This window comes from Terrapene carolina, unplaced genomic scaffold (assembly GCF_002925995.2).
Source record: "Terrapene carolina triunguis isolate 2854851 unplaced genomic scaffold, T_m_triunguis-2.0 Scaffold66, whole genome shotgun sequence".
NCBI classification, from domain to species: domain Eukaryota; kingdom Metazoa; phylum Chordata; order Testudines; family Emydidae; genus Terrapene; species Terrapene triunguis.
The window spans coordinates 66,640,754-66,667,413 of record NW_020664417.1 but is presented as its reverse complement, the minus strand read 5'-3'; the positions used below and the strand labels follow the sequence as shown (position 1 = coordinate 66,667,413).

The 26,660-nt window shown below is 40.3% G+C and overlaps 1 protein-coding gene across 1 annotated transcript in view; it reads left to right on the top strand.

Moving 5' to 3' along the window:
- Window positions 1-4,447, top strand: part of PCDH7 (protocadherin 7) — a 388,023-nt gene extending 383,576 nt beyond the window's left edge. Inside the window, exon 3 of the mRNA XM_024197409.1 lies at window positions 140-4,447. Coding sequence (XP_024053177.1) covers window positions 140-519 — 380 coding nt within the window. The 3' untranslated portion in view covers window positions 520-4,447. The remainder of the gene's footprint in view (window positions 1-139) is intronic.
- The last annotated feature ends 22,213 nt before the right edge of the window (window positions 4,448-26,660 follow it).

Here is a 26,660-nt window from a genome sequence, read left to right as displayed (position 1 = left end):
TCAGTGATTTTTACCTTTAAAGATTTTGTCAATGCAAAAACTTTTAAAAATACTTTGTTTTAAAAGTTCGTTAATCACATTGAGGAAGGGAAGACATTTTCAGTATATTTTTAAAAAGGAAATTCTCCTCTGTTTTCAGACTCGAGGCCTCTACCAGATGTAGCCCTGACGGGGAAATGTACTCGAGAGTGTGATGAATATGGTCACTCGGACTCCTGCTGGATGCCAGTTCGCACTTCGCCTGAAAGGAAGCAGAAGAGCCAGCCAAAACTCTCCACCTTCATGCCCGTTGATGAACGGGGCAGTCAGGAAAAGCTGGCCAATGGAGAAGCCTCCCTCATGGGTGATCGCAACAGAAACCTCCTGAACAAAAAGTTGACCTCATCCTATGAGACCTTCAACGCAGCTAGCTTCAGCAAAAATGAGGAAGCCAATCCAGAGGATATCCCCCTTACACAGACAGGGGAATACAAGCCATCTCCTGTCAATACTCTAACTAGAAGAGAAGTTTACCTGTAGGTTATAAAGAAGCCACAACAAGGTTCATTCATGTATAAGAAGGAAAAGGGGCAAAAAATCTTAAAATCAAAACAGTTTAGCACGAAAAAAAGGAGGAAAAAAAAAAAAAGAGGGGGCCACCAAAGAGACAAAAGCTTTGCCTGCCACTTCTGCCTCCATATCAGGCATTTAATTATATAGTCCGCCTGACTATACTGTACAATGTAGAAACCATTGTTACTTGCATGTCTAATCCCCCTCACTGATTTTTATTTTCTTAAATTTCTGGTTGCAAATTGCTTTCATGGTAACAAGCCTGATTAAAAGAACACAACACACTGTTGTTACCCCTCTGCTGAAGCATGATTTAAGCCACTCTGATTTTGTTTGATTGTCACCTGGCTTGTTAAGGATAACAGGTCAGGGAAAATATACTCCAAGCATATCATCTGAATATTGCTGATCCCCATCAGGGATGATCCTTTAGAAACCGTACAAATATAGAGGTAAATATAAAGAGATGGCCATTAATAGGCACTTTGTGAAGATCACAGCTTTAATTTTCTCACCTAAGGCTTGAAGCAAGAGAATTATACTCAGCCTGAGACTGCAGTCCAAAAGGTGGCATATTTCCCTATGAATCATGAACTCTGGGTTCTGTTTTATCCATAGAATGAACTCTCTATCGGCTTACTTCAGCGTAACAAAATTAATGTCATATGTACCGTAGCATACTAATGATAAACTGTTAAACTCATGTTATTTTGGACAAGACGTATATCTAGTTGGGATGATCAGAGTAACTAAAAAGGCCAAAGATCGCACTATGGATCAGGGGAATTGCTAAGTATTTGGTCTTGGCTTAGAAATCTAGTGTACCCACAAACCATATGCATGCACACATAAATACACATTCAATTACATTTTGCACAGCAGCATAGTCCACAATCCCAGATGACCTACTACTACTTCAATAGATTTTAGTAGAATGCCCAAAGGAACTGCTAAGATGTTTGCTGATAATGTTATAACAACATACAGCATCTACTGTATGATATGATACTGCCAGTTCCAGGGAATATTTTCCAAAAGGTTACCTTTAAAAAAAATAAATAAATAAATAAAAATCAGAGGCTGTGTTGATGTCACCCAGAACACTTTTGGGGGAAGATGGATGGCGGGGTAATGGTGTGATGCAGTGACAAGAGTATATTGCAAGTCAAGTAAAATTTCTTCTTTTCACAGTGCAAGGTATGCTTGCTAAATCTTTTGTCATCAATGTTGCCAACTGTGTTTGTGAAAGGTACGATGCAGGTTTTCTTGAAACACAAGTGCATTAAAACAGTACTGTGCAATATGAAACAATGTCAAGACTCAACACACTTAAGGAGGGTAACAAATGGTCAGATTGACTTGAACATTGATATGATACTTTACACGGTAGATTGAGAGAAGTCACAAGGAATCCAAACTAATCATGATAGCAAAGAGCTATGGCCAATGACGATTCTCAAAGTATGCACTTCGTAAAGGGAATAGGAAACAAAACAGGTTTTTTGTGCAATAAAAGCAACAAAATGTATAAGAAGGACTTGAGCTAGTTGCTTCGTAGCTGATGATGTAGTAATTGAATACTGAATTCAGACATTCAGATGAAAATGACAATCAGTCAACACAGTGCGGACAGTTTGAGAAGGGTGCAAACATTCAAATCCCTGGGTGTTTAACCTGGCATTAGGGCATGGCTAGATGGCTGTCTAGTAGACTGTAGTCACAATGTAGCTTTGGGTAGTTTCTTCCTTTTGAAGAATTACATAGAAAATATAACATTAAACAGCCTGAAATATAGGTTGATAAATCAGTACAACTCATCACAACATTTACTTTTCAAATTCTCTTCTCTATATAGAGGGGTGCCCTTTTTGGCCATTTCATTCCCCTCTTCAGTTTAGTTTTCATTTTGATGCTAGTTTGTGTGTAGAAGTTATGATGAATGGAGACGTGTTATGAAGAAAAAATATTAAAAAGATTAATAATTGAACTTTTTTACATTTAATTATTTAAATTATGGAGAGATGCAAATTAGTACTTTATGATAAGACTGTAAAGAGCAGTTACTGCATTGTATAATCTGTAAGTACCTGTTAAGGGGGAAAAAAGAGATTCTAAAGATGCTTATGTAATGTATACACAGTTTTATTGCACGCTTCAACAGAATACAGAATTGCATAACAGATGTTCAACAAAACTTTTTTTCTTTAATAGGAACTTTTTATTTTAATACTACAGTTGAAAACCACTAGATGACTTGTTTAAATATATCTTTAAACCCTTTGTCTAAAAAGCTAATAATACAGGTCATACAAGACCTTCAGATTAAATGGATCAGCAGTCACTCACCTGTTTATGCACCACATAAGGCAGTCATGCCATTGTCATTTACTTGTGAGCAACTTCTTAGAACTAAAATGGGTGTGAAAAGAATAAAAAAAAATCATTGTACTTTAAATATTCACAGTACTTCTAGTAGAACTACCCGTCATAACATGTCAATTACTATTATGACCTGGCATGACACAGAAATACATTTTGTGTTTGTAGTTTTTTTCATTTGAAATAGGTTAATCTGGTGCCACTCCACATATAGAGTGCTTTTGTAAAAATAAACACATAAAACGAAATGAAGTAAAAAAAAAAATTAGAGCGAATGCAAAATATGCAACTGTGCCTTTTATACCTGTTGTTATAGTAGAAAGGTAATTGGGTTTGGGCACTGAGGGGTAATGGGCTATTCCCAACTTTTTTGAACCTGTATATTGATCCCTGTTTATTTTCTGATAAATTATAAATAATATATTTAAAAAAATGCCTTCTGCCAAACTCAGATATTGGACCAGTCTTAAGTATCTTTGATTATGAAAACCAGATTGTAGCTTAGGTATGTGCTGCTTTTTTGTTTTCCTTCCAATCTACTGCCTGGAAGGCTACAGTATAGATTACAATAGATAAATACCATATAGTTATTTAGCAAGGTGTCATAAGTTCATTTTGCCAGGAAAATTGATGATTTAGTGTCTCTTAATTGCTTTTAGCTGCCATTCCATTTTGGTTGTACAGTATAAAAATTGTCCTTTTTTCCTTCCATGGGAAACTCAAATGAACTTTGCATGTATTTTACATTAGGACACATTTATAGATGACGCATAACTATATAACTTTATATGTATTAGAGAAGTCTGTAGCTTCAGTCTAAAATCTAATGCTCCCTCTGAACCTCCAGATCTACTATATTCAATATGGTTTCTGACTGGCCTGCTGCCTGAGTTTCAGAAAAAAAAACCAAGGTAGACATTATTTTTATGTGAGGAAGAACTAAAACGGGATCGAAGATGCTTGGCTGAAAGGCTACCCTAGGAAGTTGTCAAGTAGGAAATGTAGAGCAAAGCCAAATGAATCTGCCATAAATACAGCTGTTGCTAAAAGGCTTTTAAGGAACTTGAACAACAAAGCAGTTTCTTATGTTATATCAGTTATAAATATACAGTGTTTCCTTAAGAAATGAAAGAGAGGAGAGGACAACAGTAGAAATGAATGTAGTCCAGCAATTAAACTGAGCTGCTGCCCGAAGAGCATAACATGGAAGAAGGCATCATTTTCCAGCTACCTGGGGTACACTTTCAGACAACTTTTTCCTAAATTTTAAAGCACTTGCATTCAGTGTGGTACGATCTGTTTGTAATATTAATCATTGACTATTGTTCTGCAACTTGGATGTTGATAGTGAAGCAGAGAACAATTTATCATTGTTTATTATGAGTCACTATGCACGCACCTATGCTAAACATGGCAAAATGTATTAAAAGCTAGTCCACCTCTATTTATGAAATATTTTACATAATTTAATTTGCTTTTGTACAGTTTTATGTAAATAAATTGCTTGTCATTTTTGTCTCTGCAAATTAAAAATATAACATGTTCAAATGTTGCCTATTGGCCAGCGTACTTTCTCTGACAGGTTATTTCACTTTGGAAGACATTGAACAAATTCACAGGCTAGTTTGAGCAGAACATTTAGATCTATTTCATGCATGTAAAAAAAAAAAAAAAAAGCTGCTCTGGTAACTGGCCCCTTCAGCTGGCAATGTAACTGTGGCATTACTTTTCTCTGTAGTGAAGTGCACTATGGATTAGTTACATTCCACACTTCAAGTTCTGACTATTACTTGGCCTGTTTTAACTGGAGAAATAAAATATTTGGCATGGTAGTACTTCTTTCCCATTAAAGTTGAAAGTGACCTGTCTTTTTAAAGCATTTAGAAAATGTTTACATTAAAGTGAAAAAAAAATCTAAGTGAAAGTACAGCTGTGTTTATTCACACAATAAAACAACAATTTACTCCTTGGGGGTAAAACGACATGTCTAGTTCTCTTTTTTTTTAAAAAGTTCAGTAGTATTGACAATTAGGATGAAATGTCTGATCAGAAAGGCAGTGCCAGGGCTCTCACAAGGTTTTGCAGAGTAGTATGCAATAGCGCATGCAGCTCCTTCCCATGTCTGAACCAGGTCCTCCCATTTCCGCATACCCACTTAGGATCACAAACAACACAGAGCAGAAAAGTGAGAAAAAGCTGATCTTGTAGCTACCAGGATCAAACAATCTGTGGTTAAAACAAAGATATATAGGTCCCAACTCTCCTCTCTCCCGTTTTATTTTTGACCAATGCATCTCCCAACTATTTAACTAAAAAGTGCACTTATGTACCTGATTGAGAGGTGAATTAGTCCCTTACTATTTTTCCTCTTTTTGTTTTTCTGCCTTTGATCCTACCATACAGAAACATTGTGATTTTTTTTTAAACCATGTGCTGAATTTTTCCTATAAATATAATATTGCAAGGGAGAGCTTGCTAAATGTTGCTGTGGAGTTCCACTGAACAATACAAAAAAAGTCAGATAAATCCCATTACCTTAGCTGCAGAATAGGCTTTGAGATTTTATAAGTCTAAATTGACTAGTACTCAAATTTTTATGGCTCGTGTGTGATTATCGACCTCTGAAATGGTATTTTTCCCTAACCTTGCCTTATCTCTTCAAGTGCATATGTCAAGGAGGCGTCTTCCTTTTAGCAGAGATCTAAAATTTGTGTGTCTGTGGAAAGGTTTCAAACCTTAAACTGACCCTAAGTTTCCTGAGTGGCTAGTCATAACCCCCTCCAGAGGCATCATTTTAATGAGTAGCTTCAATCAGTCTTTCATGCTTACTTTATACTAATTCTATACACAAGGCATGACCTTCTGTTTGTTTGTTTTGTGTTTTATTTTCACTCTTCTCTAAAACTTGTTTACAAACTGCATCTAGGAAGGTGATTAAAGCAAGAAAAAAAAATTCCTGATCTGCAAGGAATGGTAAGAGATAAGAATGTAAAATGGAGAAAGTAAACAATTTATACTCCCCTTTAACCCTGGCTTCATTTCTCCCTCTTGCTTTGCAGTAAAATGTAAATCTTGTGCAGTGACTGAATTTAATATGAGTGACCTAGGCAGAAGTAATTTTGTGTGTAGAAGATGCTTGATAGTTCATAAATGTGCAAGCTTATACTGATAGATGAATCAACACCAAAATTATACCAAAGGCATGAAGGTTTAGTTTGTCTAGTGAAACACACTATGATCTCAGACAGACTGTTCATAAAAGGGGGAGAGAGAAGGTACACTTGATACTGAGGGAAAATTGCTTGCAGTGGTATGGTAATATGCATCAAATAACCAGGAAAATTGTTAAAGCAAGATGTTCAGTACTTGTGCACACAGAGAGAGAAAAAAGTTTGAGGCTGAGCCAGTAATGTGGAAGGAATATGCAATCATGGGTTACAACTGGAAGAAATTTGTTGTTCATCATGGATACCTGAGCATCTAAAATTTATTTAAAAACCTTGCAACAAAATTGATAGACCTGTGCTATAAACTACTTATCTACCATGGACCTTCCTAATTACCAGTAGAAAACCCTTTCTAAACAGAATCCAAGGAATGGGGAAAGAAGTGGCTTTATCTTATCTTTGGTTGCCCTCATCATAGAGGCAGCCACAGGCTACTGTAGCCCCCAAAGTGCAAGTTGTAGTAACCTTAGTGCTGCTGTAACTTGCCCTGCCTGCAACTATTTCCCTAGAACCCAAAGGTTTCCAGAGCAAAAGCAACTCCAGTGCTGTTCTCCTGACCCTGGAATATCCTGTATAATAGGGAATGACCAAGAGCAGGTGCCATAAAACCCCCATGCGAGGGAAGTTCTCAATAGGCCATTTAACCCAGCTTTCCAGAAGGGACAGAGTGGGGCAAAAGGTCCAATATTCGATGGGGGCACACTGTTTGATACCAGCTGCCAACTAGACATTGAGCTGTTGATCACTACGCGTTGAGCCCGATGATCTAGCCAGCTTTCTATCCACCTTATAGTCCATTCATCCAGCCCATACTTCTTTAACTTGCTGTCAAGAATACTGTGGGAGACCGTATCAAAAGCTTTGCTAAAGTCAAGTAATAACACGTCCACTGCTTTCCCCTCATCCACAGAACCAGTTATCTCATCATAGAAGCAATTAGGTTAGTCAGGCATGACTTGCCCTTGGTGAATCCATGCTGACTGTTCTTGATCACTTTCCTCTCCTCAAAATGCTTCAAAATTGATTCCTTGAAGACCTGCTCCATGATTTTTCCAGGGACTGAGGGAGGCTGACTGGCCTGTAGTTCCCCAGATCTTCCTCCTTCCCTTTTTTAAAGATGGGCATTCCATTAGCCTTTTTCCAGTCATCCGGGACCTCCCCCGATCGCCATGAGTTTTTAAAGATAATGGCCAATGGCGCTGCAATCATATCTGCCAACTCCTTTAGCACCCTCGGATGCAGTGCATCCAGCCCCTGGACTTGTGCTCGTCCAGCTTTTCTAAATAGTCCTGAACCATTTCTTTCTCCACAGAGGGCTGGTCACCTCCTCCCATACTATGCTGCCCAGTGCAGTAGTCTGGGAGATGACCTTGTTTGTGAAGACAAAGGCAAAAAAAGCATTAAGTACATTAGCTTTTTCCCCATCCTCTGTCACTAGGTTGCCTCCCCCATTCAGTAAGGGGCCCACACTTTCCTTGACCACCTTCTTGTTGCTAACATACCTGTAGAAACCCTTCTTGTTACTCTTAACATCGCTTGCTAGTTGCAACTCCAATTGTCATTTGGCCTTCCTGATTTCACTCCTGCATGCCTGAGCAATATTTGTATACTCCTCGCTGTCATTTGTCTAAGCTTCTTTTTTGTGTTTAAGATCAGCAAGGATTTCACTGTTAAGCCAAGCTGGTCGCCTGCCATATTTACTATTCTTTTTACACATCGGGATCATTTGTTCCTGCAACCTCAATAAGAATTCTTTAAAATACAGCCAGTTCTCCTGGATTCCTTTCCCCCTCATGTTATTCTCCCGGGGGATCCTGCCCATCAGTTCCCTGAGGGAGTCAGTCTGCTTTTCTGAAGTCCAGGGTCTGTATTCTGCTGCTCTCACTTCTTCCTTTTGTTAGGATTCTGAACTTGACCATCTCATGGTCACTTCCTCCCAGGTTCCCATCCACTTTTTCTTTCTCTACTAATTCTTCTCTTCTTGACCTGCTAGTCACAAACAGAGCACGACCCCCTAGTTGGTTCCTCCAGCACTTGCACCAGGAAGTTGTCCCCTACACTTTCCAAAAACTTCCTGGATTGTCTGTGCACTGATGTATTGCTCTCCCAGCAGATATCGGGGTGATTGAAGCCCCCATGAGAACCAGGGCCTGTGATCTAGTACTTTCTGTTAGTTGCCTGAAGATAGCCTCATCCTCCTCATCCCCCTGGTCTGGTGGTCTATAACAGACTCCCACCACAACATCACGGTTGTTGCTCACACTTCTAAACTTAATCCAGAGACTCTCAGGTTTTTCTGCAGTTTCATACTGGAGCTCTGAGCAGTCATACTGCTCTCTTACATACAATGCAACTTCCCCACCTTTTCTGCCCTGTCTGTCCTTCCTGAACAGTTTTTATCCATCCATGATAGTACTCCAGTCATGTGAGTTATTCCACCAAGTCTCTGTTATTCCAATCACATCATAATTCCTTGACTGTGCCAGGACTTCCAGTTCTCCCTGCTTGTTTCCCAGACTTCTTGCGTTTGTATATAGGCACTTAATAGAACTCACTGATTATCCTGCTTTCTCAGTATGAGGCTGGAATCCTCCCCTCATGCGCTCTCCTGCTTATGCTTCCTCCTGATATCCCACTTCCCCACTTACTTCAGGGTTTTGGTCTCCTACCCCTGGTGAACCTAGTTTAAAGCCCTCCTCACTAGGTTAGCCGGCCTGCTTGCGAAGATACTCTTCCCTCTCTTCATTAGGTGGAGCCCGTCTCTGCCTAGCAATCCTCCTTCTTGGAACAATGGTCAAAGAATCCATCTATACACTCTAAACAGATACACTGTGTCCACCTTACTCACACACTACTCCTCAGGAATGCACACACTTATACCCTCCCTGAAAACTCTACGCACACACACAATGTCCCCAAGATAATTAAATGTATTTGCCCCCTCCCCCCGAGTAATCACAAACTGCCCCTCTATTCCAGCCCCATCCATATTTCTTCCTCTGACAGAGGAAAGTGCTGGTGGTCAGAAGTCCTTTACTCGATCTGTTTTTTTTTTTTTTTAATCAATTGTTTAATTTTTGCAGCTCACTTAAATCTGGGCAGCTGCACAATCTTTCTGTTGTTTGAGGCTGGTCCTAAATATGAGCCAATGTTATGCTGTGCATTGAAAGTGGAACAACAGCTAATTTTGCATAGCTGACATCTCTGAACCTTAATCCTGCTCTTGAAATAACCCGGTCCTTTTCCAGCATCAGGAAGGCTGGGAGGAGCCAATTAGGGTGACCAGATGAGAAGAAGAAAATATCGGGACACGGGGGGGGGGGGGGGGGGGGGTTCCCCCGGGGGGAGCAAAAAAAAAAAAAAAAAAGAGTGCTGCCAGCAGAACAAAAAAAAACTGCTGGCGAAATATCAAACACCCAAAAATTGTGACATCTAGTCACCCTAGACCCAATCTTCAAGCTAAGGTGGTGCTTTCATACAAATTATCAAAAATATTCTACAGATTTTAAATGATTTGGTCAGAGTTAAATAATAAATTGTTGCACAGGGAGAGTAAATAAGAGGCAGAGGCATGGGAGGAAAGACATCTTTTAAGATGAGATTTTAAAAGGATGGTGAGTCAATGACGTGCATAGATACACGATGGCTCTTTCAGATGGCCAAAGATACAGTGGAAGCCCACCCCACCACCAGTCGTAAGATTGTGTTAAGTAGACAGAGAAGGTGTGTAAGGCTAGATGAGTGGAAGTAGCAGTGCCAGATGACCGGAGAGATTATATTTATCAAGTGTATTGGAACGAGTCTGTGGAGAGTTAAAAACCAAGCAAGAACTGCTCAGTGGTACTATAAACAGATGCTTGCTCAAAGACAGTGTTCATGCTGCACTGAAGGCACAGTAAGGATGAATAAGTGGAGAGCTATGTAGACTGTACAAAAACAACTTCAGTCTCAATACAGCCTCATTCTTCATTTCTCTTACTAATTCATTCCCATAAATAGCTGGAATGAATGTAGGAATATTTTAAACACCAGCTGACCCTTTTTTCCCCCACTTGACATCTGCTTTGCTTTCTCCCACCTCATTCTGAAGGAGAAATGAGCACCAGAACATTAGGTGATTTCATATTCTTTCCCTGTCTGACCTTTGACTATCTGGCAGGCAACATGTTCCTATCCTTATTTTTAAGGAGCATTAAATCATCTGAGAAGCCCTCAACCACTGCTGTAAAAGTGAATCTGAATATTAAAGGGACACTTACAGGTGGGAAAACAAAAACTTGTCCTTAGATTTAAAATAATTTGATGCTGTGCTGATAAATTCAGGATATTTTTTAATCTACAAAATCACTGTATGATAAAGAATAGACCACATGCTGCTTGCAACCCTCTAATAGCAAAACACTGTATTTTTCCTCTCTAATTCCTGCCCCAGTAAAGGAAAATATAGGAACATCTTGGGTTCCTGTAAAGTTGATGCACAGCCCGTAAATACGAAAAAGAAATAAGTCCATCTTAACCTGCCTGCCCACACTTTTTATCTAACATTTTATGTGACGTGCTTTCCATCACTGAAAGTGTCCCTTTAACATGAAGTAACTTGATTATTTCTATATTTAACCCCCATTTTATGGCTAATATGGGCTCCCATGATGCATTGTAGCAGCTCAGACAGAGAGGAGGCTGTAGGACATCATGGAAGATGTAGTCTTGCCAAGGAGCCTGACTCAGGAGAGAATAAGGGAACAAGTTTCAGAGTAGCAGCCGTGTTAGTCTGTATCCGCAAAAAGAACAGGAGTACTTGTGCCACCTTAGAGACTAACAAATTTATTAGAGCATAAGCTTTCGTGGGCTACAGTCCACTTCTTCGGATGCATATAGAGTGAAACATAAGGGAACAAGGTACCCAAATTACAACTCCCATGAGGCACCATAGCAGTTCAGGCAGATGAAGATTAATGGCAAACTGACCCAAAATGAAATGTCTTGATTTGGTTCAACAAACTGGAATGTTTTGATTCAGGTTGACTGACCCAAAACTAAATGATTGGCTTAGATTTTTGGGATTGGAAAACATTTTTTTTTAAAATGCAGTGTAATCAACATTTCCATGTGGAAAACTCCAGTTTTGTGGAAGTCACATTTTCTGTTTAAAAATCTTTTCAGTGGAGAATTCCCAACCAGCTGCAGTTGTGCTGCGAAGGGCTATATTTCATGAACAGCCAATGGAATGATGGGGTTGTGAACACTGTACCACTAAACTCATTCAGGTTCCAGCATCATCAGTAGGACAAGCCAATATCCCTGGTACCTCCTAGTGACTGTAAAGATGTGGGATGAGAATAGCTGCAGGAGAGGTAGAAAAACTGAGCTGAGAAAAATGGCAGCTCAGAAAACTGGAGTAGTGAGCAAACCTCCATCTATTGTCTTAATTCTGTATTGTTTCAAGTTGCTCTTTGTTTGAACATGAACAGAAAAGGAAGGTGGGAGAAGTGATCTGATTAACACAGTAGGAAATCAAAATGTAGTCAGATGGCACTTTTCATGCAGTGAGGCTTCTCAGCTTTGTGGTTAGAGTCTCTGCAGCTATGTTGGGTGTCTTGCTCTGGATAATTCTGTATTTAAAAATCAGGGAGACTGTGTAAGCATTTTAACTAGAACTTCACTTTGCATTTTCTGGGAATAAGCAAGAATTTTTTTTCCTGGAAGAAAAATGTTTTTGCTTTAGAGAAAGCAATTTCTTATTAATAGTATTTAAATTTGGAAGAGATGAGGATCTTTCAGATTAATCTGCATTGCACACTAGTCAGATGCCACATGCTCAAACTATTTTTCTTTTAAAGTCTGTTATTTTAAGAACTACTGCCAAATGGCTAATGTTACATGGACAAACTTTTTAGTGCCCAAGTCTGCTTTCACTAGTACAAATCAGGCTCAAACCACTGAAGTTGTTGGCATTATGACAGTGTACAACAGAGCAGAGAGGCAAGTACCGTGACGTTTGTCAGGACACTTGATGACAAAGTCAGGGAAATGCAAAGCTAAAGCTGATAGCTCATTTTTAACTTGTCTTGGTATGCCAAGGTACTGTATTGTAGTACATTAGGAATACTAGACCAGTTGCTCAGCCCCTGTATATCAGCATATTCTATCTCTATCGATGTGAATTGGGGGCAGGGCCTCTGGTGAGCTGCCTGATGATCTGCTTATATAAACATGCTCTACTACCCAGACCTATTTAACCTGATGACTTAAAGGACACAGGATCACATTCTGTTCTCAGTCTAAATCCATCTTTACCCCCCAACACCCTCACCCACTCTCCTGTTTTGATCCACATGCATTTTGCAGGAATGTAGGAGCTGGGTCACTTTGAAAAGGTGCAGGTGACTGTGTAAGGTGCAAGGCAGTGAAGACTCAGGCCCAAGGACTTAAATGATTAAAAGACATCAAAATCAAATCAAATAGATTCGAAAAGAAAACAGAGGACTGACTCTGGCCACCTTAGTGGTATTGGAGCCACAGCTGTTTCTTTGAAATACAGTTGATTTCACTGGTGCCACTGTTCTGTTGAATTTTAGTTTAAAGGTGCAGGGAAAGACTTTTTCCTGTCAAGCCCTGAAGTCAGTTTGATTCTTGTTCTAAATTCCTCATGCTATCATTGATAATGCCACTAAGTGCCTATTCCTGTCCCCAGTTAAGTCAATGGGACATTAACTGCAATAGGGAGAGGAGCAGTCCCTCTCGCCTTCACTCAAACAGCAGGGGGTGTTGCATTTGCTGCAGGGCTATAGCTGTTAGTTATGCAGGACAATCACAGGCTCCGTTACTCAGGTCTTCAGAGGTAACTTGATTGCACTTCAGGAACCACCCAACTGCTGTGGAGGCTGCTGTCCTTTCACTACATCCCTTTGTGGGGTGCAATTCACTCTCATTCTCAGGCCCCCCTATGAAGCACTGAAGCCATAGCCCTGTCTCCTCCAGTCCATGCAATGTGGTGAGGCTCCACCCCCTTGCTCCTATTAATTTCATTTGATGATCTCTTGTTCTTGTGTTATGAGAAGTAAATAACATTTCCTCATTTACTCTCTCCACACCAGTCATGATTTTATAGATCTCCCTTAGTCGTCTCTTTTCCAAGATGAAAAGTCCCCGTCTTATTAATCTCTCCTCATACGGAAGCCGTTCCATACCCCTAATCATTTTTGTTGCTCTTTTCTTAACCTTTTCCAATTCCAATATATCTGTTTTGAGATGGGGTGACCACATCTACATGCAGTATTCAAGATGTGGGTGTACCATGGATTTATATAGAGACAATATGATATTGTCTGTCTTATTATCTATCCCTTTCTTAATGATTCCCAACATTGTTAGCTTTTTTGACTGCCACTGCACATTGAATGGATGTTTTCAGAGAATTATCCACAATGACTCCAAGATCTCGTTCGTCAGTGGTAACAGCTAATTTAGACCCCATCATTTTATATGTATAGTTGGAATTATGTTTTCCAATGTGCATTACTTTGCATTTATCAACAGTGAATTTCATCTGCCATTTTGTTGCCCAATCACCCAGTTTTGTGAGACCCTTTTGTAGGTCTTCGCAGTCTGCCTAGGACTTAACTATCTTGAGTAGTTTTTTATCATCTGCAAATTTTGCCACCTCACTGTTTATCCCTTTTTCCAGATCATTTATGAATACGTTGAATAGGACTGGTCCCAGTACAGACCACTAGGGGACACCACTATTTACCTTTGTCTATTCTGAAAACTGACCATTTATTTCTAACCTTTGTTTCCTTTTAACCAATTACCAATCCATGAGAGGACCTTCCCTCTTATCCCAGGACAGCTTACTTTGCTTAAGAGCCTTGGTGAAGGGCCTTGTCAAAGGCTTTCTGAAAATCTATGTACACTATAACCACTGGATTTCCCTTGTCCACATGCTTGTTGACCCCCTCAACGAATTCTCATATATTGGTGAGGCATGATTGCCCTTTACAAAAACCATGTTGACTCTTCCCCAACAAATTATGTTCAGGTATGTGTCTGACAATTTTGTTCTTTACTATAGTTTCAACCAATTTGCCAGGTACTGAAGTCAGGCTTGCCGGTCTATAATTGCTGGGATCACTTCTGGAGCCCTTTTAAAAAATTGGCATCACATTAGCTATCTTCCAGTCATTAAATGATAGGTTACAAACTACAGTTAGTAGTCCTGCAATTTCACATTTGAGTTCCTTCAGACCTCTTGGGTGAATATCATCTGGTCCTGGTGACTTATTACTGTTTAATTTCAGAGAGGTAGCCGTGTTAGTCTGGATCTGTAAAAAGCAACAGAGAGTCCTGTGGCACCTTAAAGACTAACATGTATTGGAGCATAAGCTTTCGTGGGTGAATGCCCACTTCATCAGACACATAAGTAATCTTAAGTAATCATAAGTAAACTTATTACTGTTTAGTTTATCAATTTGTTCCAAAACCTCCTCTAATGACACCTCAATCTGGGATAGTTCCTCAGATTTGTCACCTAAAAAAAATGGCTCAGGTTTGGGAATCTCCCTCACATCCTCAGCCATAAAGACAGATGCAAAGAATTCATTTAGTTTCTCCACAATGGCCTTATTTTCCTTGAGTGTTCCCATAACATCTCGATCATCCAGTGGCCTCACTGGTTGTTTAGCAGGCTTCCTGCTTCTGATATACTTAAAAAAAAATTTGCTATTACCTTTTGACTCTTTGGCTAGCTGTTCTTCAAATTCTTTTGTGGCCTTCCTAATTATGATTATGTTTTTACTCTTCATTTGCCAGAGTTTATGCTGCTTTCTATTTTCCTCGCTAGGATTTAACTTCCACTTTTTAAAGGATGCCTTTTTGCCTCTCACTGCTTCTTCTACTTTGTTGTTGAGCCACGGTCACGCTTTTTTGGATCTCTTACTACGTTTTTTTAATTTGGGGTATATGTTTAAATTGAGCCTCTATTATGGTGTCTTTAAAAAGTTTCCATGCAGCTTGCAGGGATTTTACTTTTTGCACCATACCTTTTAATTTCTGTTTAACTAGCTTCCTCATTTTTGTGTAGTTGTCCTTTCTGGAATTAAATGCTATAGTGTTGGGCGGCTGTGGTGTTTTCCCCACCACAGGGATGTTTAAATTTAATTATACTATGGTCACTATTAACAAGCGGTCCAGATATGTTCACCTCTTGGATCAGATCCTGTGCTCCACTTAGGACTAAATCAAGAATTGCCTCTCCTCTTGTGGGTTCCAGCTGCTCCCAAAAGCAGTGATTTAAGGTGTCAAGAAACTTTATTTCTGCATCCTGTCCTGAGGTGACATGTACCCAGTCGGTTATTATTGAGTTTTTTATTTGTATAGCCTCTTTAATCTCCCTGAGCATTTCACAATCACTATCACCATCCTGGTCAGGTGGTCAGTAATATACCCCTACTGCTATATTCTTATTATTAGTGCATGAAATTACTATCCATAGAGATTCTGTGGTACAGTTTTGTTCATTTAAGATTTTTACTTCATTTAATTCTATGCTTTCTTTCACATATTATGCCACTCCCCCACCGCACAACCTGTTCTGTCCTTCCGATATATTTTGTACCCTGGCATTACTGTGTCCCACTGATTATCCTCATTCCACCAAGTTTCTGTGATGCCTAATATATCAGTATCCTCATTTAATATGAGGTGCTCTCATTCACCCATCTTATTATTTAGACTTCTAGAATTTGTATATAAGCACTTTAAAAACTTGTCACTTTTTAGCTCTCTGCCATTACATGATGTAATTGAATAAGACTTTTTTCATTTGACTATTTCTCATCAGATCCTACCTGTATTTTATCATCTTCCATCCTCTTCTCCTTACTAGGACATAGAAAATCTCCATTAATAGATTCTCCCCTAAGGGATGTCTCTATCTGAACCACTTGCTCCTCCGCACCTGTCATCTTTCCCCCACACCTTAGTTTAAAAACTGCTCTACAACCTGTTTAATTTTAAGTGCCAGCAATCTGGTTCCATTTTGGTTTACGTTTAGCCCATCTTGCCTGTATGGGTTCCCCCTTTCCCAAAAGTTTCCCCAGTTCCTAATTAATCTAAACCCCTCCTCCCTACACAATCTCATCCACGCATTTAAAACCTGCAGTTCTACCTGTCTGGCCCTGAGTGTGGAACTGAAAGCATCTCAGAGAATGCTACCATGGAGGTCCTGACTTCAATCTCTTACCTAGCAGCCTAAATGTGGCCTCCAGGACCCCTCTCCTATCTTTTCCTATGTCATTGGTACCTACATTTACCAGCACTGGCTCCTCCCCAGCAGAACACATAAGTCTATCTAGGTATCTCGAGAGATCAGCAACCTTCGCACCAGGCAGGCAAGTCACCATGCGGTTCTCCCAGTCATCGCAAACCCAGCTATCTATATTTCTAATAATCAAATTGCCCATTACTAATACCTGTCTCTTCCTAATAACTGGAGTTGCCTCCCCAGAGAGGTATCCTCAGTGCGAGAGGATACCACATCATCATCTGGAAGGAGGGGATCATTTCCCTCTGGTCTAGTTGGATGTTCTCCTTCCCTGAGACTTTCATCCTCCTCAATAGCACAGAGGCTGTCAGACCCTGTCTACTGTGTCCTGGAAAGTCTCATCTATGTACCTCTCTGTCTCCCTGAGCTCCTCCAGTTCAGCCACTCTGGTCTCCAAAACCCTTACACAGTCTCTGAGGGCCAGGAGTTCCTTACACCGAATGTACACATACGTCACCTGCCCATAGGGTAGGTAATCATACATGCTGTATTGGGTGCAATAAACTGGATAGCCCCCACTCTGTTGCAGGACTTCTGACTGCATTCTCTTTTTATTCCTGAAGCTCGTTCCTTTGCTGATGTTTTGTTTATACCAGACTTAACATTCTTTAAACTTAAAGCCAAAATCACTCCCTATCGCCCCCTCTAAACTCTCTTGAAAAACTCCCTTTTTGCCGCTCCTGTTCTCTAGCTCCTGTGGTTGCTTAGGAGTGGGCTTTTTAAAGCCCTGGTCTTCCTGAGTAGCCCGGTCCCCTGGTCAAGGATTGATGGGTGCTAAAGGGCTAAGGGGTCAAAGCCTTGTTAAGAAGCTCTCAGCTTTATTATTTATCAATATGCAGTGTTCAGGCACGACTGTATGTTACCAAGAGATGCCTCATCCCAGTGGACTGAGAAAAGCAATTTTCCTTTGACAAATGTTGACAGTTTCCTCTCTTGAACTTTTCCAGGACCTTCCTTGTTTTTGCTTGCTGGCTTTAAAGTCACTGCAGAGCTAGTTATCCTCTTGCTCTCAACAGCACTTAAAAATACTTTAAAAAGTGCTTCCTGGGGAGAAGAAACAACAGAAGTCAGTGTTGGAGTAACATTGGGAAGGTTGGAGACACACATGGCAGCAATAACTCTATAGCCTTTTTTTCCCTTCCTTGCAAAGAGATAAAAATACACAGCAACCCATCAGCAGAAGTGGTATTAATTTACTTCAAAGAAAGAAGATACAGTCAGATTTAACACTGGTCCTGAGTATTCATAAGTGCTCATGATAGCTATTTCATTAAAACATGCTATTTATGGACTTTTGAAAGTGTTGATTTGTAACCCAACAGAATGCAATGAGTCTTATGAAGATCAGTTGGCCACATACTCAACTTGTACAAGTCAGCATAGCTCTGCTGAAGTCAGTGGAGTGATATGGATTTGTATCAACTGAAGATTTGACCGACAGTGTTCGGATGCTTTTTTGCATTACTGACAACTCCAACTAAATTCCTATTTAAGAACTATAGCAAACAATTGGTTTGTTAGTAGTTTTTTTTTTAAAGAAGAGTATGCTTTCCCTGTTATTATTCTTGAACATTGGTTTCTGGGCATGCACACCTTTTCCCATAATGTTTTCAGTACACACAGTCTTAAATGTGTGCCAGTAGCATGTGCTGTCACAACATTATCAGAAAGGTTGCTATGGTCTCTCACATAAACAATATATTTTTAAAAAATATATGAACATAGATATTAAACCCTGTGGGAAGGAATAGGAACCCTTTACACTCACAGCATCAGATCTTCAGCTGATATAAATTGGCACAGCTCCAGTGAAGTCCGTTTACCCCAGCTGAGGTTCTGGCCTATATTATGTTTTATAATCAAGGTGGAGACACGAGGCATTTTCCAGCATTGGCCCCAAAATCAGGGGTTTGCTTTTTTGGACATGCTGTGCACCTACAGCTCCCACTGAAATCCCTCCACAAGCAGCCAGTGCACAGGGGCATTTTTCACCATTAGAACAATGCAGCTTGCTCTCCAACTTCCGCAGGGTGCAACCAACCTAATCCCCCCTGCCTCTGCCTCTCTCCTCCCCATTCCTTTTGCAGCACTGAGGGAGCAATCCCTGCTCTCTGCCAGGTGTAAGATCTGCAACTATAGCAGGTCCTTTTGTGCTTCCCCTGCTCTGTACCTGAGCCAGAACTCATTAACAATCTAGCCCTAAATTAAACAGCTAGAATACAAGCAATTAAGGACCAAGCATAGCTGTAGTTGGAAGAGAGACCAGCAATTGAAATCTAAATGAAAGGTGCCATATCAGACACTAAGGATACTGGGCAATATTTCCATATGCGGGTGCCTAACATTAAGCACTTAAAACTATATTTCAGTACACAATTAAAAGTGACATAGCCTTTAGAAGTGCTGAACAGCAACAGCTCAGATTAAAGACAGTGGGCGCTGCAGAGGTTCAGCACCTCTGAAAATCTGATTTTTTAGATGGCATTTACAAAGGAAGGGAGAACTCAGATGCATGCAGAAACACAACCTGCATTTTCACCCACCTGTGGGTAACTGCATGTGCAAAATGAGCAATTAGGCCTGCAAATGGGAAATTGGGCATGCACACCAAATAAGCAGGTTCCTAGCACTATGACAATAGTGGTTACCTATAGGGAATACGGATTCTTGGCACCAGTTCTTTCCTGGGGCCCTTGAAGCACTGTAAAGTGGCAGCCAGCTATCATCTTTAATTGCATCCTTCACATAGGCACTACATATAAGCCTTCTAGCCTGCTGTGGTGGGATTGCTGTTCTTTGAGTCCCACTGTTGTTTTGTTGCCACTGATTTTCATGTAGCTTCTGATCAGCATATTCTGTGGCAGGTTTTATAGTCTGCTGTGGCTGATATCTCTGGCCTTTCTGGAGTCTCAGTGTTGTCCATTAAATGATCTGTAAACCATTTTGTGGACACTCCAATTCAGAGAAATTTTAACAATCCAATTTCTTTTAATTGCTGTCACATCATTGCAATATTGTCATTTAGAATTTCATTCAGGAAAGGTTGCTTTCCAGACTGCCCTGGATTTGCTTCCCAAGGTCAATTTCCTGTTTCTCATGAATTAAGAAATAGTACTACTATCCATCTAGCCAAATACTAGCAATTTTACTTAATTTTATTTTGTAAATTTTCTTATTCAGTAACATATCAGTAAGTGATTATACATTCTAAGAGTCAGCTGAGCTCCAGCCTCTAATTTGCATCTCACCTTGACCAATTTGTATTCTCACTTGTCATGAAAACTGTGATTGGAGTTGGACTTTCATAGACCATTGTTCATGTTGTCAAATCATAAGCACACCTCCGTCTGCATTACCGTGTTATTCATCAACATTTTGGAAACAGCCATTGTTCTCTGCCTTCCTGCAGTCCACCAGTAGGAGTGCAATGACATGTGAAACAAGGCAAAATGAACAGAGCAGGGGCATCACCATGAAGCCAGTAAGCACCAGACTCTCCAATGCAGAGAAGACACACATTCCCTAGCGTTTAGTTTAATATAGAATTCACCTGAATCTGCACAGTCTGACCTTTCTGATCCAGCATTACAGCTACTACGTGGTCATTAGTCGCTGGCCTTTATGAAGATCACTTGATTTTTTGTGTGCTACAGCACTGACAGATAGTTTAAAGGTAATTTTATTAGACCGCAGGCCAAAGTACATTGCTCCACTTAAACTTTCTTTGACAAAACAGGAATGGTATTTTTTGTCGAGGAAAGGATGTGATGTTACAATCTGTTTTTCTGTCGGGTGAGGCAAATATAGAATCCCCATATTACAGCAAATACTTGTCCTACATATACGCAGTACATTGAAATATCAGACAGTTTAAGAGTTATATAACTGGCCATGTTTCTGTAACAGGATCTGCCCAAGGAGTTTATAATCAAAAATTGGGGCACAGGAGATAAAATTAAATATGCTGTATTTTTGCTGATGAAAACTGCATATTTATTTTTAAAAACTCAGTCAATTTATGAAGAAGAAAGAATGCAAGATACAGTAAGGTTGCTTAGAGATTCAATTTCCTTATGTGTAATTGGTAATTTATATACTTTTGCTCAGATTTATCTATATAACACATGGAAACCTCTGCATAACTGGACACACATACATCTCTCACATATAAAACGTGTTACCTCCCTATTCCACACCCATGTCATCACAGGACATGGATAACACTACACCATGGGCCAGATCCCAGCTACTGTTCTGCTCACAGTACAAAGGGGGCAGAAAATGGCCAGATTGTCCCAGCTGGGGAGCTCATCAATGTGGGCATAAAGCTAGCATAGATAGCTTCTGTGCCACCCACCACCTACCCTTGGGAGCCAATATCAGGTGATGCAATTCAGAGCAGCTCTTGGGATGTACCAGGGCCGGCGCTTCCACTAGGCGACCCTAGGCAGTCGCCTAGGGCGGCAGGATTTGGGGGGCGGCATTTTGCCGTCTTCGGCGGCAATTCGGCGGTGGGGGTCCTTCACTCGGTCCGGGGCCCAACGCCGAAGCGCCCCGAAGACGCGGAGCGGAAGGACCCTCGCCGCCAAATGCTCTGAGGAGGAGCGCTGCTGCCTAGGGCGTCAAAAACCCTGGCGCTGCTCCTGGGATGCACTGATCTCCAGTGGATCTGGAGCTGGTCAAACTAGCTCCAGGATTATAGAGCTGAAACTGGCTGATTTTCACCTGCACTCTGAAGAGACTAGGAATAGCAAAGTATCTTAATTTATGCCTGAAAATTATTCACAATTTATGTGAGTTTATAACTGCAAAATATTGTAGAGGGGTTTAGAAGAACTTTATCTATCAATTAAATATATTGGGCTTAACCATGTAGTCCATACATAGGGCCCTACCAAATTCACCATCCATTTTGGTCAATTTCACAGTCATGAGATTTTAAAAACCGTAAATTTCTTCATTTCAGCTATTTAAGTCTGAAATTTCACAGTGAGTAATTGTAGGGGTCCTGACCCAAAAAGGAGTTGTGGGGGCGGTTGCGGTACTGCTATCTTTATTTCTGTGCTACTGCTGGCTCTGGCGCTGCCTTCAGAGCTGGGCAGCTGGAGTGCAGCGGCTGCTGGCTGGGAGCCCAGCTCTGGAGGCAGAGCCACTGCCAGCAGCAGTGCAGCAGTAAGGATGGCATCATATGGTATTGTCACCTTTACTTCTGTGCTGCTGCCTGCAGAGCTGGGCCCTCAGGTCAGCAGCCGCCACTCTAAGGCCATCCAACTCTGAAGGCAGCAGTGCAGAAGTAAGGATGGATGGCATTATATGGTATTTCCACCCTTCCTTCTGCACTGCTGCTGGCAGGGTGCTGCCTTCAGAGCTGGGTGCCTGGCCAACAGCCACCCATCTTCGGTCACCCAGTTCTGAAGGCAATGCAGAAGTAAAGGTGGCAATACTGCAACCCCCCCTAAAATTACTTGACGACCCCCCTGCAACTCCCTTTTGGGTCAGGACCCTGATTTGAGAAGTGCTGGCCTCCCCCCATGAAATCTGTATAGTATAGGATAAAAGCACACAAAAGACCAGATTTCATGGGAGGGAGACCAGATTTCATGGGCTTTGATGCATTTTTCATGGCTGTGAATTTGGTAGGGCCCTGTCCATCCTAATCCACTAGGAAATAACCAGTAGGCTATTTTTTGTATTTTAGGCACTGGGCTTCTTCACAGGGTGAAAGGATTGTACATGGTATCACTCAGTGCACCATGATCTGATATTTCACAATGTTTGTAGAGAATTGTCATGGGTTGTTTGGTTTCTACTCCATTATTCAAAGTATAATGATTCCTGTTGGAGGATTGCAGAGTATTATCAGACAGTGATATACAATATGTATGTTTTAAAGGACTTTTGCAAAATGAGAAAGTATGTAGGAATGAAAACACAATCACTTCACTATGAAATATTGGCATAGATAGAGTATTCAGAATTAACACTGGGAGGTACATTCAGACATTTTATGCCTCCGAAGAACAGAGTTCAGGAACAAAGTGAAATCATGACCACAAAAATACTCATTGATCACAATTGCTGGAGGAACATCTCCAGAATCCACACTACACCCAATATTGTTATGTCCATGCCCCATAATCTGTTACATGTTCTACCACAACTAAGCAGGCATCATAAGACATATATTTCAATGCACGGACAGCTAGGAGGCCATAGGTTATTACTTAGTGCCAAGAAACACAGTCAGATAAAATTATACAACATTTCTGGATCTCTGTTTATAAAGTAAGATGAGAATTTGGAGCTATTTTCTGCTTTCTCAGACACTATTAGCTAAATGTTCATTTGCATAAAATTATAGTAGTCCTTTCCCTGACAACACATACAGTAAAAAAAAGTCAGATGACTGAGGTCATATGTGGAATTCTCAGTATTTCTGCTTAGTATAAAGTCTAAAGATGTGGACGAGTTGATGTACTCTTTTCAATGTCATTGATTGAATATAAAATTCTTAGTGAATTTCTAAGCTCTTAAGAGATGAGAGCTAGCTAGTGAGCATGGAAGATCATGGAACAGGATTGTAACCATTGTTCAAGGTATCAGATATAACAACAACTAGCTCTCATATAAAATTTGGTGGTAAATGTGTGGAACCTCAAATTATAAACTTTGATAAAAGTATAAAAGTGTATCCTCACTCTAGAGGAAGGATGGTTCAGTGATTAGGGAGCTAGCCGGAGGCTTGGGGAACATGGGTTTAACTCTCTATTTGGCCACAGACTGTGTGGGTAAACTTGGGTGAGTCACTTAAAAAAAATTACTTGAAATCTAGGTGCTTAGGTACTTGAAAATCTCACTATGTGCATCTATAGGCACTTACGTTCCTTTAAAAAAATCTGCCCACTAGGCCTCTATGCCTCAGTTCCACATCTGTAAAATGGGGATAATAGCATTGCCCTCCCCCTCAAAAGTGTTGTGAGGATAAATAAATTGAAGATTGTGAGGCACTCAGATACTATTGTAATGGGGGTCAGACAATACCTACATAGTCAGTCAACAGAAAGTGATGAACACATAAGACAAGATTGTGTGTAACCCATCTTGCACATTGGTGGAAATGGAGCAGATGCAAGGTGCCTCCCCTCCCCTATATATTGCTTGATCAGGAGTCTGGCTGCACTCACAGTCCCCATGCATCTACAGCTTCTTGTGAGTGCCTGATGGGCTGTGAGACACCTCAAGAGGTGTAACATCAGGGACATGCTTTCCAGCATGACTGAGAATTCATACAGCACAAGGCCAGAAGGGACCACTGTGGTCATCTGTTCTGACCTCCTGTATAACACAGACCATATAATTTACCCAAAATAATTCCTAGAGCACATCTTCTAGAACAACATGATTTCAAAATTGTCAGTGATGAAGAATAGTTGGTTACTCTCCCTGTTAAAAAGTTACAGCACTGCTTTTTTCATTGGTCCCACTGGGGTAGGGCTACTTCCACTGTAGGGGAGTAGTTTAAAAACACAACTGAGTTCCTACATAAAGAACATACAAGTTTATTTTATTTTTTCAAAGTCCTGGTCAATAACACCCCTAAGGGTGACTGAGAAAGAGGCTTAACCTGGGAAAACTTCTCAGCTGGCATAGACAGGCTCAGCTGCATTAGCTGAAGTGGAGCTCTGTGGATTTACAGGATCTGAAAATCTGACTCAATTTATTCTGTCTGAATTTCACTCCTGTACCTGAGTGATCCTTCAGGACTGCCACACTCTTGATCTCAAAGTCAGCCAAAAACAGTGTTAAAATTGCATTTGCTTCTTAAATTTTCCTTTACCGCACACGAACTGTCTTGAAAATATGCTAGGGCTGGTTTCCAGGTGGTTCAAGAAGGAGTCTTAGTACTTCTCATGCTGGGAGGTCAGATTAAAGAAAGAATTCAGCCTATCTCCCAGCTTTTGACAGCTGAAGCACAACATTGCATACATATCTCAAATCTTATCTCATTGGAGGGCTGCAGGAAAAAGGAAGATTCAAAATAACCATGTCTGGCTACTGAACCACTGAAAGAGCAGAGCCAGGTAAATCTTTTACGCTTGTAAAGAACACAATTAGAAATTGCAAGAATAATGTAAGGGCAGGCAAAATATTTTCAAGTGAGAGACGATGAAGAAGATTGCTTCAGTGATTCTAAGCTGTAGATACATTTCTAAATAAAACCAGAGAGCTGCTGTGTTTGGTTTGTGTTATTATTATAATTATTTATCACAGTAGTGCCCAGAGGCACCTGTCAGGCTCACAGTGTGTTAAACACTGTACAAAGACACAGTTGTGTACTCTGCGTAGGCATGGAAGGATTAAATTTTTAATGGTAAGTGTTGCTTTCACCATGCACACACAAACAGACAAAAAATATTTCCCACAATAATAAACATAATAACAAACAGGGGACTCTCATGTAGGAATAAAGATGTTAGTTTTTTCTGTATTTGACACTGGTGTGACCACTGCTGGAATAGTGTGTCCAGTTCTGGTGCCCACAACTCAAGAAGGATGTCAATAATTGAAGAGGGTTCAGAGAAGAGCCATGCCAATGATTAAAAGATTAGAAAACCTGCCTTATAGTGATAGACTCAAGGAGCTCAACCTACCGGTATTTCGTTTCACAAAGAGAAGGATAAGGAGAGTCTTGGTTACAGTCTATAAGTATCTACATGGGGAACAAAATATGTAAGAATGGGCTCTTCAATCTAGCAAAGAAAGCACAATCAGTGGCTGGAAGATGCAGCTAGACAAATTCGGACTGGAAATATGAAGTACATTTTTGATAGTGACGGTAATTAACCATGTGGTGGATTCTCCATCACTGACAATTTTTAACTCAAGATTGGATATTTTTCTAAAAGATATGGCCTAAGAATTATTTTGGGGAACTTCTATGGTCGGTGTCATAAGGAGGTCAGACTGAATAATCACAAAGGTCCCTTCTGGCCTTGGAATCTATGACTCTGTTGTCTTACCCCCACCATCTGCATAATCACCACAACTGTGAATGTTAAAATTAATAAAAATATGAAAAAAATACTTAAAATCCATAATTGTGTACAATTGTGAAACTTTAAATTCAGGAAAAAATGCTTAAAATAAACATTGATGTGATCCATCAAAATTTGTACATATAAATTTTGCGAAGCCAAACTCTGAGGGAAAGGAGGTTGAGGAGTGTTGCACAGAAGCTTAGATGCCTAACCTTAATGCCTGTTAAAGATGCAGGTACATGCCTCATGACATTTTAAAAGGTATCTAGGCACCTACCTCCCATTGACTCTAAATATAGCTACAATGGGTTTGGTTTTTTATTATTATTAATTATTTTATTATATTCACTTAATACTGCAGATGCCCACATTGTTATATTAAAGGCATCATAATTTTGAGTTCCAGTGAACTAAATTGACATGGGAACAAGTGGACTTTGTTTTTACTTTAAGGCATCTCCAACAAAATTTTGATGCTGGTTTATACCCAAGTTAGCTTCATTGATATCAACAAGGTTTTATAAGATGAATCAGTGAGTCCAAAATTTGACCCATAGTATATTTTCAGCAGATACTTAAATAATGTACTCATAGAAGATACAAACCAATGACAGCTGAAGTCAGAAACTAATATTTGTATGTGTTACTAGTTAAATGAGAAGCATTTTTAGTATGAATAAGAGGCACACTCTCACAGCTCAGTAAACTGAAGTTGTATGGAATGAAATATATTAATTACTAAAACTGAAAAATCATTGCTGAGATTAGCCAATCCAGTCTCCCCTCAGTTGAGTGGGGGTGGCATAAAGCCAAGACTAGCTCACTGAGAACTGGCTGGTGGCGACACCCTGTCCCTGTCTCTGACCTCAAGGGACCTTTTGCTCAAGTGGTATCTGTGACCAAAAGCATCCCTGTATTCACATCCTACACACTATTGTAATAATCTTTGTACAAAATATGCTTTGTGAGGTATCATCTGAAAACTAATAACTCACTGGTCAAGTATCAGAGGGGTGGCCGTGTTAGTCTGGATCTGTAAAAAGCAACAGCGAGTCCTGTGGCACCTTTAAGACTAACAGATATATTGGCGCATAAGCTTTCGTGGGTGAATGCCCACTTCGTCGGATGCATGTAATGGAA